Raw genomic sequence first — 16,180 nt, forward strand, 5'->3', positions numbered from 1 at the left:
TTCTCCTGTTTATCCTTATTAATTTAAGACGGGACTACAGCCTTCTGTTCAAATAAATACAAGCGCACAGTGATAGAGCCTACAGCTACAGATTGGTACCAATGACCTTAAGAAAAATGCCAGCAGCGGCAACTCAAGACAGGAATTGCTACCAATTTCCTAGCACAAAGGGTATTTACAATGGAAACATGTTAAAGGGGCTGCCTTGACGGATATTCATAGATGTTTGCATTCTGTCACAATCTCCTTAAGTTTTAATTACAGTGTTGAATAAAGCATGATCCTTACAGGTAACGAGCCAAGTGGCCTTAACTTAGATCTGCCCAAAAATGAATTTAAGAATCTCACAACTAATCCTACTTGAAAAATACAATGACGCGGCTATGTGTCACACTCTACGCGATGGATAATTTACACGATGGTTGACCATAAAAGAGTTTGGCCGTTCTTAATTAACAGGCCTTTGGCCTGTTTATGTGCCACCGCTAGAAGGCCCACTGAAGATGTTGATGTGAACAGACAGGGTAATAAGTATCTTTCACTTCAGTAGTGATAGGCTCTTCAAGACTGGCACCTCCGCCAAGTTAATGAAGTTGTTCACTTTGTATCCTAACTCGATGATAATCCATCTAACAGATCAACCGTTGCAACAATTCCAAATGTCAGCTATGCATAGGTCTTTCGGCATATGTTTGCTTCATGATGACTCATGCCCTTGGTTACTACTCGCTTGACCCGCTATTTCTGGAAGAGGAATCTGCAGGTGTGGGAAGGTTTATTCGGAATGTGGATTGCAAAGTGGTTAATACTACAGTAGGGAGCGGGAAGACGCATACCTCGTGAGGGACGCTTTCCCTCCATTGCTTCTTTCTTCTCCTGACAACTGTGACAAAGGAACGGACCATCCCAGGGAGACAGCTTTCCTGGCTTTGACAAGCCCTCGTGTATTGATATGCCCTGACCAGTCTCTAACTCTACTTGACAAATTGCGCATACAAAAAGCTTGAACATATTTCGGACTGGATACTCAGAGTCTAGCCTGCATTCACAGAAAATATAATGTCAAAAGTTTATGGAAACTAACAATCATAAAGTTTAGATGAGACCCAACTGGCAAGTCGTTCAACTTCATACGGTGTTCTGCTTTGATTTCTTTTTGCATTGCAAAGTCCACTTTTTCAGCACTAAACTTTTGGCGAAGTTCACTTTTCAACTCCGAACTCGAACCATTCGAATTGCAAGCTCGGACTGTTGAAATGTTTCACATTTTAACCTCAGGTGGTTTAACAGGTGGCTTCGGTTGACATGACAAGGCAGTGAGGTTGTGGACATATGGCGTCCACGTCTGTCAAAACTACTCGTCAGACCGCTTGACAGTGGAACATTGACTTTCAACAGCTCAAGTTTGTATTTTAAATGGTTTTGAGTTCAGAGTTGACAAGTGAACCTTTGTCATAGTTCAGGCCTGAAAGTTGAACTTCTGGCATAGATCATGGGTTGAAAACTTGTGTTTTCTTCCTCCACTTCCAATGATTGTGTCAAGTTCTGGTTGAACACTATGGTGGGACATGTGGCTTGTTCCATTATTTTCAGTACGAAAAGCATGTCAGAAACTGCATTAGAAGTCACTAGAAGGACACGGATATCAAAAAAAGTTTAAGAAGCTAAAAGGCATAAGTATTAGACAACCAAATAATCAGTCTCAACCAACTGAACTTTTTTGGTAGATACATAGACGTATGGCATCAAACTTTGTCACAGATTTCGTTCCAGCATGTACAACTTCAGACTGTAGAGTAAGGCCTCTTCAGAAGGCATTCTAGGCCTCCCGACCTGCAGCACATGTCTGCTCTCCTCTGTTGTGTTTTGCTTCCTTTGTCCAATTTCTAGCGTAGCATAGAATTGGTTTCGTTTTGCTTTTCCTTCCTGATATGTTTAGTTTTTTCATGGTTTTATTATGTAAATTCACTGCACCTAATCGGCGTGCTTCTTGTAGTACAAATGATATGCATTCTGATGCGTGCTAAAAAAATAAAGGTTTTTAAAATTGAATATGAGGTGTCACTGTAAAAGGTAATATCTTCCAGCTCAAATGGATTATTATTTTAGTACAGGTAGCGAAGGAATGTCCCCAAGTGACAGTTTATTGATTAGAGAGGAAAAGCTTTAAGTTCACTGGGTTATGTGTGAACAACTATTATGCATCCATTGACAAGATGGAGCAAGGGAACATACCATCTTAAGAGCGACGGGCATCCATCCTCAAAGACTTCCTCCACCAAGTCAGGCTCGGAAGTTTGTTCCGTATCAGCATGAGATAATGAGTCTGATGCTTTTTTCTTGAAGAAAATATTTTTGATAAGATTAAAGCCATTCCGCGCCTTCTTTCGAGAATGTATAGTGGATTTCGGTTTTTCTGGCGGCATCATGTCAATAACAATACAAGTTGTATCATCTCTTAATCCTTTTGGTTCTACGGCTTCCTGCAAAAGACCAATAGTAAGGGACAATATTCTTCAAATACACAGAGACGAAGACTTGGCTGAGTGTTCAAGGAAAAAAGTACAAACTGAGGATTTCAGCTTTCAGGTTGTATGACAAGAAATGTGGTGTTAGGTGACTGTACTTTGACAATCTGGTCTGCTGCAGCCTCTGGTGGAAGCCCTCGTGCGCAATTAAAAGCCATTTCCGCAGTCAAGGCGTCCCAAACACCGTCACTTGAAATAATAAGACGACCTCCAGCACTAGATAGCTGCAGCAAACATTAGAAGACATTAGTAATTTCAAAATTTGTTAAAAATCAAGGTATTTAGAAAAAACAGTTTATTTACAAGAACACGGGTGTTTCACACATCGGTGCAGGCACACCCTTCTGTAAAGTTAACCTGGTATATTTAATAATAACATGTACACTTGCAATAGGGTGCGCAAGGACCCATGTCTATCAAAATGTGCCTAGAAAAGGGGCATTTCACAACTATTCATCAACCACACAATAAGTCTATACCATGACGACTCGCTATATTTGCAAATAGATCTTATGTTTATTGTACAATACACAAAGTGGTACACAAAATTTTGGCCTTTTCCAGATTATTTTCAGTGTACAAGTTGTGTTTCTTGCAATAGGGTGACGCCGCACCCACCCATGTTACTCGAATGTACCTAGAAAAGGGATATTTTACAAACTAGTAAAAAATGCAGATGACCAAGAGAAGGAGAATGTCCAGATAATACTTGTGGTGCTTGACCTACTATCTCTATTATTGCGGAAGTTTTGACTTTGATTTTCTACAAAAGTGACGCATGCAAAATTTTAAGGCAGTGTACCTTGATCTGCTTCACAAAAGGAACAGCAATGATGAATTCACCTACATCCTGATCACCAATTGATCTTGATAGGCATAAACCACCTGGCCAACATCGAAGGGGCCCAATCTGGATGGACAACCAAGGAAAAAAAGAGTAAAGTGTGAGGAGTGAACCATGCCTATAAACGTGTTTTCCAAGAGAAAAAAAATATGAAAGATATTCGACACACGTTATTATGAAAATGTGCAAGCGCTAAGTTTTGAAATGAACCACTCAGGTCAACATTGAACACTGAAAAGCATGTTAAGTGACGCTCATTAAAATTCATTTGGTACAATGAATATGGAAAATGCAGCTGTAAACCAAAAGAGCAGTTGTAAGTATTTTGCTTCATTGGTCTGGCACCAATTCAAATTACCAAAAAAGACAACAGAAGGAGAGAGCTTAAATATAATGAAAATAGGCCCTGAAAACTCGATGAAAAGTCTACAGTTTGAATATCAAAACTTTGGAAAGCTACACTTTGTACAAACTTGTTGAAATATTGCACAGATGAAGATTCAAAGAAAGAAAGTTCCTTGGCTGCGAAAGCTTGAAGAGAGACAAGATGTGAAGATGAAAACCTCAGCTCCACCAATAACATTCAGTCTTCCAACTTCACCTCCGCACTCCGTTACGCGTCCAACTCTGCAAACCGAAACCGACAAGCATAGTAAGAACCAACGATATCAACGATGAGGGAATAGGAACTCTAGGCACCCAAACGATCTTACTCCTCTCCGCAAGCATCGAAGCGGTGGTCAGCGGACAGGTAGTAAATCGAGCCGTCAGCTTCAAGGACACAGCGTGAATCGCCGACCGACGCGGCGGTGACGACGGAGCCGTCGATGATGACGAGCGTCACGGTCGTCCCTGAAGAGTGCGCTGAAACACACACAGAGGGCCAAGGGTAGAGAAACAAGATTCAGCTCTGGTAGTACCCGTACAAGTGCCCACGCACAATTTGAATCGAATTGAATGAGCCTTTAACTGCAGGTTGCCATAGATAGAGCTGCGTGCTAGATATGGCAGTAAGTAGTTGTAGTAGCAGTTGTACTTGTGTCTAGGGAGAGCCTTAATTGTGAGTCCTTTCCATGGAGTACGGGGGGGAATTTTCACCTCTAGTCTGGAAATCTTTGTCGGTCTTGACGAAGCCCGCGACGAGCGCCCTGGGCAGCGCGGCGAGCCACTCGTCCCTGGTGAGATCTTGGGGGACGCAGCCGAGCACATTGCGGAGGAGGTTCTCCTTGGCGTAGACCGCGGCGGCGCCCCCGTTGTGGCCGTCGAACATCTGCAGCAAGAAGCAGCCCGGTCAGAAATCTGGAGTTGACCCCGCGCGCGCGCGGAGCGAGGGAGCAGATCGCCGGCCGCGCGGCCGGACGAGATGGGTAGAATGCGGGCGAGAGGGAGGAGCGCGCGTCTTACGGCGAAGGCGGAGAAGGATGCGCCCGGGTGGCGCTCGAGGCCGTGCTTGAGCATGGCGTAGTCCTCGCCCTTCCGGGCCCGGCCGGCCTGCCCCGCCGCCAGCACCGGGCGCGCGGCCCCCGTCGCGTCGGCGCGCTCCGCCGTCAGCTCCCGCCGCAGCAGGTCCTCCAGCGTCATGCTCCCGTGGCGCTGCCTCGGCGTCGCCGCCGCCGACGACGACATGGTCGTCGTGAGAGAGTCGTCAGATCCCGGCCGTGGATCGGGCGCGCATGGTTCGCTGGCAGGCGCGCAGGGCGAGCTGAGAGGAGAGGCTCAACTCGCGCTGGCTGGGTGGCTGTCGTGGGTGGCTGGCTGGCTGGCTGGGGTCTGGTCGGGAAGCGCGGTTCTTTCCGCTGGATTCTTTTTTGCCTCGGCGCTGCTGGGCGCGCGGCGCGGCGCGAGCTGTTGCTTTGGGTTGCGGGAGGAGCGAGGGAGAGGGAGGGAGAGTGGAGGGCCCGGCGGTCACATGGGGCGCCGCGCGGCAACAAGAAACAAGACGCGCAAATCCGGCCCGCTCCCACGCGCGCGCGCGCGCCGTCCCCGGCCGGACAAACGGAAAATTATATCACGCCACCCCGACGTTTTTTAACGCCCGCGGCACACCACAGCTGGGCACTGGGCAGACGCGCACCAGCCGTGGACCATTGCCCTTTCTTTTCGAGCCGTCGGCAGCTCTGCTCTTCCAAAGTCCAAGCCGGTCCCGTGACTGACCGTGGTGGACGTGTCCATTCCTTGCCGTGCTCTCTCAAACGTGTCCATAAATTAGACCAAGATTTGTTGAGCAGTGCTTCCGGGTTTTGAGATATTTAGAAACTGTATTTTTATGCGAAGTTTCGGTAAAAAAGCATGTTGTATTTCTAGGTCACGGATTTATGCATGCGTAGCGAGAAAATCAGTAAAAATCCACGAGCTGATGATGTTCAACAGCCGCAAGAGGAATCCTGACACTCACGGGGATCCACATGGGCGTTCGGTGGAGTCTTGCGCTCGCTCTTGATGATCATGTTATGCGTGATTACATATGCATTCAGCATCTCCCACATCTGATCATGGCAAATCGAGTTTGAAGCACACCAAATGTCGATCGATCGACATCCTTCCTGCAACTCTCCTTGCGCGGAGCAAAGTGAGGCTTCATCTAACCTAAAGGTTTGGAGATTGTCTTCACAAATGTTGACCGTCTATGATAGATGCCATTGGCTAGGTAGTACCCTTTGTTATATGTGTAGCCATTGATCTTATAGTTGCATGGTGGAGCATGACCTAGTTTCGGAAACACTGCACGATGTTGATGTTATTGTGTGATCTGGCCATGCCAAAGAAAGAATGCTAAATCCATGAGTTTAGATATGCTTCAAGCGCCACATTGATGTATCTGTGATGCCCTTTGTACAAACATTGCCAAGCAAATAGACAGTTCTTCCATGACTAGTGTATGCAATCGATGCTCCCAACTAACCCTAGAAACCCTCTCGCTCCGTTATGTGATGTGATTCTAGCAATCTCTGCTTCATTTAGCCCTCTCAAATATTCTTTCCTAAACTTTCCCACAACCGCTCTGCAAAACATGTACATGCATTCAATGGTTGAGGACTCGCCCATGCGAAAGTAGTCATCATGTGATCGACAGGGGCTTCATATGCAAGTATCCTCATGGCGGTTGTGCACTCCTGAATTGATGAGAAACCAGCCGTGCCACAACAGTCGTGCTTTAACATGAAGTACTTGTCGTTCTCTCTAACGCCATGAAGAATGGACATGAAAAAATCCTTGCTCATCTTATAGCGCCTCCAAAAATTGTTGGTGTATGTTGCATCATGAGCAAGGTAGACGGTGTAGAGCATGGTATGACAGTGTATTGGACCGCGCCAGATCGGAAAGGCTTGTGTGGCACGCATTTGGACGCATTTAATTATCCAACGCACCTCAAAGACGTTGGGGACAGTCTGGATTGGAGATGCTATGGGGAGTGTATTCACAAGGGACTTTGGATTCTAGCGATGATTCTGTACATTGTTAGAGTAAGAACAATGTATAACCAACAGTTGGTTTGTCATCTATAGTCAACCCTATAGAAAATATGTATAATAATCAAATATAAATATGTACTTTGTTTGTGTAGCCATATACCATGTCTAATACAATTGTAGTCATGAGTTGTGCCAATTAATTTGGACCGATTTAGGACAAGGCGTTTTTTCACTCAGGTGCATATGCTCCTGATTTTTTAAATACATTCTAAATGTATTTCAAAATATATAAAAAAATCAACAAAAATGTAGCACGTACGATGTTCTATGTGCTCGTAAAGTACTACTACTCCATATGCCTAAGTTTATTAGTCTTGCACGTGTCTATACCGTTAATTTAATCTATATAATATAAATTATATAACATGCAAATTATTACACTAGAAATACTTACAATGATATATTTTTTATGTAATATATATCTCATATCAAGTTGATTTCATTAACAGTTTGAGGATACACGCAGAATTAGCAAACCCGATGGAGGAACTATTTAAACTCTTATAGCCTGACAATGTACATTTACAGTGCAAGGATTTGGAGAAAACGACATTGAAAAGTGCTCCGACAGGTGGCTGTGCCTTCTAGATATTTTGAAAGTTCTGACAAATCGGGCATAACGAGGCCCCTTGTCTGAAACTGAAAGTGGATGTAGTTATGCTGAGGCTTCTTCTCGTTTTCGTTTTCTTTAACGATTTGTTAGTAGTGGTGGTTCACATGGATGGATGCAACCAAGGAAGTGCTTGTCTGGCATTTGCTCCTTCGATGTTGGCACTTTCTTGTTTCACATTTGGCTGTTTCTTTCGATGATGACTTGGATCGTTTCTCTGTTCTAGATGGTGGTTGGGGATGGAAATTATGGTAGGCCGGCTGCTGCTGACTGGCATTGCCGCGGAACGATTCGTTGTTAACTTGCCGGCCGTGGCTCTAGCCTGCTCGCGCTGGTCTGGTCGTCGCATGGATGATGAATGTCATTACATTACCACGCACATTGCTCTAGTTGCAAAACAGAGCACGTGCGACCGTTTACGTTGGGCCGTGGCAGGCCACGATTATCTGTTTGCGTTGGAGACAGCCTAGCAGCTCGACGCATTTTTAGTTTGTAAATCTTTATTTATTATATTTAGTTGCAAGATAGATATATTTAAGGAATTGCTAGTTCTAAGTTGCCTGAGATTTAATAAATCTCAACCAACTCTTTAATCTCAGATTTGTTGTGTCAAGATTTGTGTAAGTTTTTTTTTAGACAATGGGTAGCAACCCTTCATTCATTCATTTATAAGCTTCTTGTTACAAATTTTCTGCAGATTTTGCAAGAAAGTGAGCTGCTTCATTACTACATCGGTTTACATGAACAAAATTACAAGCTGAAAACATTAGAGTTCTCGTTTTGATATCTTGGACAATGGCTTCAATCGAGGATCTGTCAAACTCTGAACTTTGCACCTTATTCATCAGAGAGAGGCAATCTCTCATAATTGATTGTTATGAGATCTAGAAAGCTTTCCATGAATTTCTTCCAGTTTCTCATAATTGCTTGTTAGCAAAGCAAGTTGAGCCCTTTGCTCAACATTCTCCTTCAAGATGGATGCTTCACAAGAGGTAGAGTTAGTAGCATAAGAATCATCAATAATAGCACAAGAAAAAGGGGAGGGGATATTCCGCAACTAGTTGCGCCCGCACCCCATTTTTGTTGTGACACTTCTAAGTTTCCAAAAAATGCAAACTAAAATTCTAGTCATACATTGTGTTGTGTCTTGTGCATCTGTGAAGTTTCATCCAAAAATATGTCAAAATGTGGCCTACACAAAAAGAACAAATGATCTGTAAATAGTACGTGACACTATTTACGTACGTCTTCTCTTTTTTACATAGGTCACATTTTGACATATTTTTGGATGAAACTTCACAGATGCACAAGACACAACACAATGTATGTCTAGAATTTTAGTTTGCATTTTTTGGAAACTTAGAAGTGTCACAACAAAAAATGGGGTGCGGGCGCAACTAGTTGCAAACGAGAGTTTCCCAAAAGCCCAAGAGCTATTTTTGATTGGAAGGCAACTTAGGAAGCTCTATTAGATTGGAAGCCTTAAGTTGCTCATGTGACTCGGTGATTTTGATGAGCTCACTCTCAATGGCCCTAGAGCTATTTTTGAGAAGCTCAAAATCCTCAAAGAGTTTAGCATGAGCAATTACTAGCTCATCATTTTTAGTTTCAAAAACATGTGCCACCTCTAAAGTTCTATCACAAGATTCATTTACTTTAGATAGCTCTAGAGTAAAAGTCTCCTCAAGAGATTCATTGGTGGATTGTTGTTCTTCAAGAGCTTCACTAAGAGTTGCAATCTCATTTGCATACTCGCGCTCATGTTATTCCATTTTCTCAATATTTTTTGTGCTCTCAATGGCAAAAGGCAAGATTTTCATAAAGTTAGAGCAAGCAAATTTATTCTTATGAAGAGCATGAAATACCAACTCACCCATCATGTTTAAGGAAGCAACATTAAGTTCTTCCATATCATCATCCTCATCATCACTAGATAGAGAGGGTTCCAAAGGAGGAGATATCTTTGAAGTCCTAGCCATAAGGCATGTGTAAGAATCGTGAGATGATGAAGATGATGAAGTAATTGAAGCTCCATCCAAGATCTTATCTTGGCCCATAGTATCCTTGGTTTCCTTACATTGTTAGTCACACAAATACTAGAGAAAAACAAAGTATTTTTATCATGGCAACAAGACAAGGCAAGCATATCATCACGAGGTGTAGATATGCAAGGACTATCAACACTAGCATGTAAGGCATTTCTAGTACTATGAGTGTTAAAGTCCAAAGATGAATCATTGCAATGGGATAGTGATGAAGGATCATCAAGAGAAAGCTCAATATCAACAATGCAATGTTCATCACCACTCACCATACCATTACCTTGTGTCTTACCACACATTGGTGAAGTGAAAGAGTGCAATCATCCTCAATGGTGTTGGACGCACCATATGTATCTTGAAGCTTTGTCCAAAACTCACGAGCACTCCGGAAAGGCGCGATGGAGGAGATAACTACATGACTCACAACATGGCAAATCACTTTAGTAGTTTGAGCATCTAGATAAGAGTTTTTCTTCTCCTCAAGAGATGGATTTTGTGGATCCTTAGGAGGAGAAAACTCACATCAAAAATTTGCTCCACATGTGGGTGCATGCCCCGAAAATAATCAAGCATGTAGAATTTCCAAGCATCATAATTAGTGCCATCAAATGTAAAAGTGTTATTGTGCACTAATCCTCTAGCCGACATCGTTACTCTCAAGGCGGTGAAGCCTAATAAGATAAGAGAGCCCTAGCTCTGATACCAATTGAATGTACAAGGATGTCGCCTAGAGGGGGGTGAATAGGCGGGTTGTAAAAACTTCTACTTGAGAGCTAAACAAGGCGGAATAAAACTACTTAAGATTTACTTGTTTAGCACAAAGCCTATCAACTAGGGTTTGCCTATGTGCACCAACAACCTATGCTAAGCATGATGAGCAACAAGGTGATAGCAAACTAGATATAGAACAGCAAGCACGAAGGCTATCACAATGTAAAGCGCATAGGTAAAGGAGCTCGGGTTGAGAAGTAACCGGTTCACGAAGAGACGACGATGTATCCATAAGTTCACACCCTTGGGTGCTACTCTCCGTTGGATTGGTGTGGAGGCGCAAGGCACTCCAATGAGTCGCTAGGGCCACCGTAATCTCCTCGAACCTTTCCACCAAAGGGAAAGCCTCGATCCACTAAGGGACCCTTGAGGGTGGTCACCGAACCCGTACAAGCTTGGGGCAAACACCCAAGTATCAAGCTTGAGGCAAACTCCACAACATCGGAGGCTCTCAAGTACAAGGCCACAAAGGCTACAACACGCCACACACGGAAACAAGGCCATGAAGGCTCCAACGTGCCACAAGCGCCTCCAAGACCACAAAGGCTACCACACCCCACAAAGGCAACAACACCACAAAGGCTACTACGCCACAAAGACGACAAGGCCACAAAAGGCTACCACGCCACAAAGGTGACAAGGCCACGAAGGCAATAACACCACTAAGGACAACAAGCCCTCTATGAAACCGAAACCCCGGAGAGAACCCAAACCGATGCACCTAATGCAATGGCTAATAACACCACTAAGATGCCCAAGTTCTTCTATCCCAAATTCCAACAAAGCTACAAAAGCTATTGGGGGAATAAGGGAGGAAGAACAAATAGGAGGAGGAACACCAAATTACTCCAAGATCTAGATCTATCAAGATCCCCTCACTTGGAGAGGGATTCACTTGGTGGAGCACTAGATCTAGATCTCCTCTCTTGTTTCCCCCAAAAAGATGCAAAAAATAGTGGAGGGATCAAGAGGAGGATCAACCTCTTCAAAGTCAACAATGGAAGAGAGAAAATGGATGGGAAGAACTAGTGTGGATGGAGGTGGGAGAGAGGTATATATAGGGGGCTCAGAAATATGACTGTTGGGGCTGGAGAACGGTCAGATTCGCGCCTGAACTGGTACTACCACAATGGCGGCCGCGACGAAACTTTTCGTGGATGGAGGCTCGGGTGTTCAGGGTTTTCCCGAGATCCTGATTAAATCGGCGGAGTCCGCGTCTAGGGATGGTCTGGCCGGCATGCTGCCTTTCTTCGACCCCCCGTCTGGACTCTGTCTTCGTTACGGAAAATATTGACTTCGGATTTTGTTTCGTCCAATTCCGAGAATATTCCCTGTACAACTTTTCTGAAATACAAAACAGCAAAAAATAGGGAACTGGCACCGTGACATCTTGTTAATATGTTAGTGCAGGAAAATGTATAAAAGTGCAACGAAGCATGAGCAAAACATATATAAATTGATGTAAAACAAGCATGGAGCATCAAAAATTATAGATATGTTTGAGACGTATCACACCACAAAGATCACTAAGCCGTCTAGGGTCCAAATACCCAAGAGGAACAAGCTCCCGAAATAATATACTCACGAACTTTCACCTCCACGTATCACGCGGAGAAGTCAAACCGATGCACCAAATGCAATGGCTAGAACGCCATAAAGATGCCCAAATCCTTCACTCTCAAATTCCAACAAAGCTACTAAAGCTATTGGGGGAATAAGAGAGGAAGAACAAAATAAGAAGAGGAACACCAAATTTCTCTCCAAGATCTAGATCTAGTGATTCCCTCACAAAGAGAGGGATTTGATTGGTGCAAGTGTAGATCTAGATCTCCTCACTCTTTTCCTCAAATATGAGCAAGAATCATGGAGGGATTAAGTGAGCGGAAGCTCTCAAGTTTTCAACAATGGAGGAGAGCAAGAGAAAGAATAAGAAGTGACCCCAAGAAGAGAGAGAGAGAGAGAGAGGAGGCTTTAAAAGGGGCTCACTATTTTTCTGCCCGTTGGGCTGCTAAAAAAGACTTGGGCCGGTAGTACGGGGCTGCTACGGCGGTACTACCGCCCAGCCCTCATTGAGCGGCAACAGCAACATGGAAAAAGGAGCGAGTGCACCAGGGAACTGGGCGAGCGACTCGCGAGCAGCACGTGGTGAGCTAGCACGCGCATGCGAGTGGAGGACAACGAGGCAAGGCCCTAGCGAGCGAGCAGGCCGACGCTGAGCACGCGACGTCGATCGGCAGGAGCGGGTGAGCTGGGCGCGCTAGGTGGGCCGGCCCGGTAGTACCGGCCAAGTCAAAGAGGCTCGGTACTGCTGCAGCGAGCAGAGGCGGCCAGCAGTCGGTAGTGCCACATGGCATGGCCCGGTACCACTGGCTAGCCTGGCCCGGGGCTACCGATGCTAGTACCGGCACCGCTACCTGTTACGGTTGCGCAACCTACTAGAGATGTTTTGTGAGTTGCGGAAGGCTGCCGGTACCACTTGCGGTACCAGTCGCGGTGCTACCGGCCCAACTTTTCTCCTTTTCTTTCTAAACTAAAGGCAAACTTAAAACCGCAACATCTAGAGTTTGGAAACTTCGATCGACATGAAACCAATTTTGTTGGCCAATTTTGTTGAAAATATGGAAAATAGTGGGGGTGATTTTCTATGAATTTTAGAGTGAAACCTCTGAACCTGGAGAACCGAGAAAAACTCCAATACCGAAAACGCAACAAGTGATATACGCGGAATCCGTTTTCGATAAACTGGAACTTGTCATGGAAATAACCATAAGATCTCAAACACCACAAGGATAAGATCCAAATAAAAACCAAGAAAGATGATGCAAGGATGCAAAATTTTGACCCACTCTAAACGATACGACCGAGTTACTCACTCGAGAGCCTCTTGATAGGACGACGTCTAGCCTATAAATCGTTCTCCCAACTAAACCACGAGACCAGTAAGAAAGAAAACCTATAAAGAGCAAATGTTAACCTTGCACATTCCACTTGAGCTAGATGAAGATGATCTTGACCGCAACAAGATGGATCGCCTTTCTTGATTATGCTTGCTTGATGAAGTCTTGCAGATTGCTCCTCCATAATCCACTATGGAAGAGCTTCTTCTTTGGTGCATGATACGTCGCAAACGTATCTATAATTTTTGATGTTTCATGCTTATTTTACACCAATTACTATATGTTTTAAGGGACTAACCTATTAATAGTTGCAAAAGTGCACAAGTTCTTGGTTTCAACTTTGTTGTGCAGGAAATAGGCAAATATGGAAGGAAATAGCTCATTATGGTGAAATCTGGAATTTCCCGGAATCTGTTCCTGCTGAACACTTTTCCAAGATCGCTTCGAAACTCCATCAAAACGACGTCCAATGGAAAAGTCGTAAACTACAAAGTTGTAGAGAATTTCAAACCGAACAATTTGGACATCTTATTCGTCCAGAAAGGTCAACGGATGTATCCGGCAGAGCAGAATTACTGCGGAGGTTTGTGCAGTCTCGGGACTCCGAAAGTTGGTGACGTATTTGACACAAACTCTTTCCATACCTGGATATTTCGGCCCAGCCACGAGTTGTGAGGCTCATGAAGGACAGAGGGGAGTCCGATGAAGGTTCTAGAGGTTCCCAAGAGCCCTTGGATCAAAGGGGCATCCATCCCATGGCCTAGATTGCATCTCCAACACTATATATTGATGAGAAACCCTATTTTTGGAGGCCCCCAAGCATTGTCACGAAAATCCTCCTCCTTGGCAGCAGCCAAGGAGGGGGAAACACTCATCTACACCAGCACCAACTCAAGGAAGAAGAAGGCTAAGGGGTGGCGCTCCCCCATGATGCCGGCAGCGGGGAAGGAGTCCCCCGCGCCGCCGCCGCCGCCGCCCACGCCTCCGCCTCCCTGCGCTCCTCGCTGAGCCCTCCAACGTCTTCACCGCCATCTCCATCACCAACTCCTCATTGTATTCAGTGGTCCATCCTCTCACAAACATCTGTACCACCCTATGTAAACATGGTGTTTGATGCTATAAGTTATAATCCTATGATCTATGTCATGTTGCCATAGTTTATTTGTTCTTTGATTGATTGCTTGTTTCTCTTTGGTTCATTAGAGTTGTATGTTGATATGTTACCGTCCTTGGTACCCATTATATTTGTGCGCGCATGGATCAAGCACCATAGGGTTGGTAGTACTTGTATACTAGAAGGGGGAAGTTCTGCCGGAGTGACAGAAACCTAAGGACGCGAACCGGATAGTTGAATGTATGGGAGTAAGAGGATCATTTACTTAAGGCTATGGTTGGGGAAACCTTAATGCTTGCTAGTATTTACGGATGTTTGCTAGCAAGCCAATCATATAGTACTTGTAATCCCGGAGGGAGAGCATGTATATTTAGTCTCGCCTACATAGAAAGCTACATCGAAGACATTGAACCCAAGATCTTCACTAATTGATCTTAGACAAAGCCACCACTATTACCACCGCCTTTCCACACTCATGGTACTGTTAGTTTTGTTTGTTCTATTGCTGTAGCACTAACATTTATTCCGTGTATTTTATTATTCTGCAAAGTCACCTCTCATACCCGTTATCGCTCTAGTTTTATTTCCTAGATATTGCAAACACTTAGTGTGCGTAGAGTTGTATCAGTGGTTGATAGAACTTGAGAGAATGTTTATCCTACCTTTAGCTCCTCGTTGGGTTCGACAATCTTACTTATCGAAAACGCTACACACGATCCCCTATACTTGTGGGACATCAAGACCTTTTCTGCCGCCGTTGCCGGGGAGCCATAGCGTAGGTGAATATTTTCGTGTGCACTTGTGTGCTTTATCTCTAAGTAGTTTTACTTCCTGTACCTAGTTGTTCTCTATCTCTTGTATGGATAGGGAATGCGAATTACAAAAAAAAATAGTTGTACTTCTTATATAAAAAAATAAAAAAATGTTTTCAGAAAAGAAAAGTGATTGGAAAGATGAGTAATGGTGAAGTGGAGGTCGACCTTGAACACTTGTGTTCATGCCCGCGAAACCAAAACAATTCTTTCCATGGAAGCTTCTCATTAAAAACTTGTAAATAGTGTATATAGTGTATATAGTATACAAATCCCGCTGTAAATAGAATGTATAGATAACCCCTAGTTTATTATGCAAGTTTGTCACTATGCTGCCTAGAAAACAGATTTCCTGTGCTCCACTGTAGAAAATTTTAAAAATCACCAGAACGTGATCTTGATCTGAAATTTTTGAGTGCATAGTAGTGCTTGCTATCTAACTTTCGTTAGTTCTGACTTTTCTGATTTGAGGTACGTAGACAAATCTAATAATTCAATCTTTACGGACTGATTCTGTTGAGACAGATTTCCTGTGCTGTGCTGCAAAAATTCGTGAAAAATCTCAGTATGGCATTTTGATCTGAAATTTTTTGTGCATATACCTGAGGTTATGATCTGTCTTTCATTAATCATGAGTTTTTCGATTTGAGCTACGTAACTATCTCATTGAGTGACATCTTTATAGAGTGTTCAGTTTTGACAGATTTCTATTCTCTTTGTTTAAATATTGTACTTCGGATTCAAAAGTTTCCTTCGTTTTCGACGTACGATTGAAATAATAAGAAACCTCAGTATTACAGTGGCTAAATATTTGATAGATTTTATAGAAATTAGAGATACTTGAACACTTGTGGATTTTATTTAATGAGTACTAACCTACTAATGAGTTTTGTGAAGCTTTATGTGGATGCAGTTTTTAAGTTCCAATCAATATGGTGATATGAGATGAGCAAGAGGATGCAAGAGCTCAAGCTTGGGGATGTGTAGATGGATCCCAAGAGAATATTCAAGAAGAAGCAAATATCTAAGCTTGGGGATGTCCAAGGCATCCCCCTATTCATCAACCAACATGAGGTTGTCTCCTTCAAA

The 16,180-nt window shown here is 43.8% G+C and overlaps 1 protein-coding gene across 1 annotated transcript; it reads right to left on the bottom strand.

The window, feature by feature from the left end:
* Nucleotides 1-189: 189 nt before the first annotated feature.
* LOC124676336 (probable protein phosphatase 2C 40) lies at nucleotides 190-4,998 on the bottom strand. The gene is made up of 9 exons (XM_047212415.1): nucleotides 4,777-4,998; nucleotides 4,471-4,642; nucleotides 4,086-4,236; nucleotides 3,936-3,999; nucleotides 3,331-3,438; nucleotides 2,627-2,752; nucleotides 2,236-2,483; nucleotides 837-1,039; nucleotides 190-757 (listed from the first exon to the last, which is right to left on the bottom strand). The coding sequence occupies exons 1-9, from the start codon at nucleotides 4,996-4,998 to the stop codon at nucleotides 723-725; spliced, it is 1,329 nt and encodes a 442-aa protein (XP_047068371.1). The 3' UTR covers nucleotides 190-722.
* Between the last annotated feature and the right edge of the window lie 11,182 nt (nucleotides 4,999-16,180).

Source organism: Lolium rigidum, chromosome 7 (assembly GCF_022539505.1).
Source record: "Lolium rigidum isolate FL_2022 chromosome 7, APGP_CSIRO_Lrig_0.1, whole genome shotgun sequence".
Taxonomy (NCBI): domain Eukaryota; kingdom Viridiplantae; phylum Streptophyta; class Magnoliopsida; order Poales; family Poaceae; genus Lolium; species Lolium rigidum.

Bases quoted from the DNA above. Each gene is read 5' to 3' on its own strand.
- LOC124676336 (XM_047212415.1), bottom strand. From the start codon at position 4,998: ATGTCGTCGTCGGCGGCGGCGACGCCGAGGCAGCGCCACGGGAGCATG. The intron at 4,000-4,085 runs GTAAGATCGTTT...TTCGGTTTGCAG, and splicing joins TTCGATGCTTGCGGAGAGGA to AGTTGGACGCGTAACGGAGT. The intron at 2,484-2,626 runs GTACAGTCACCT...GGTCTTTTGCAG, and splicing joins CAGCAGACCAGATTGTCAAA to GAAGCCGTAGAACCAAAAGG.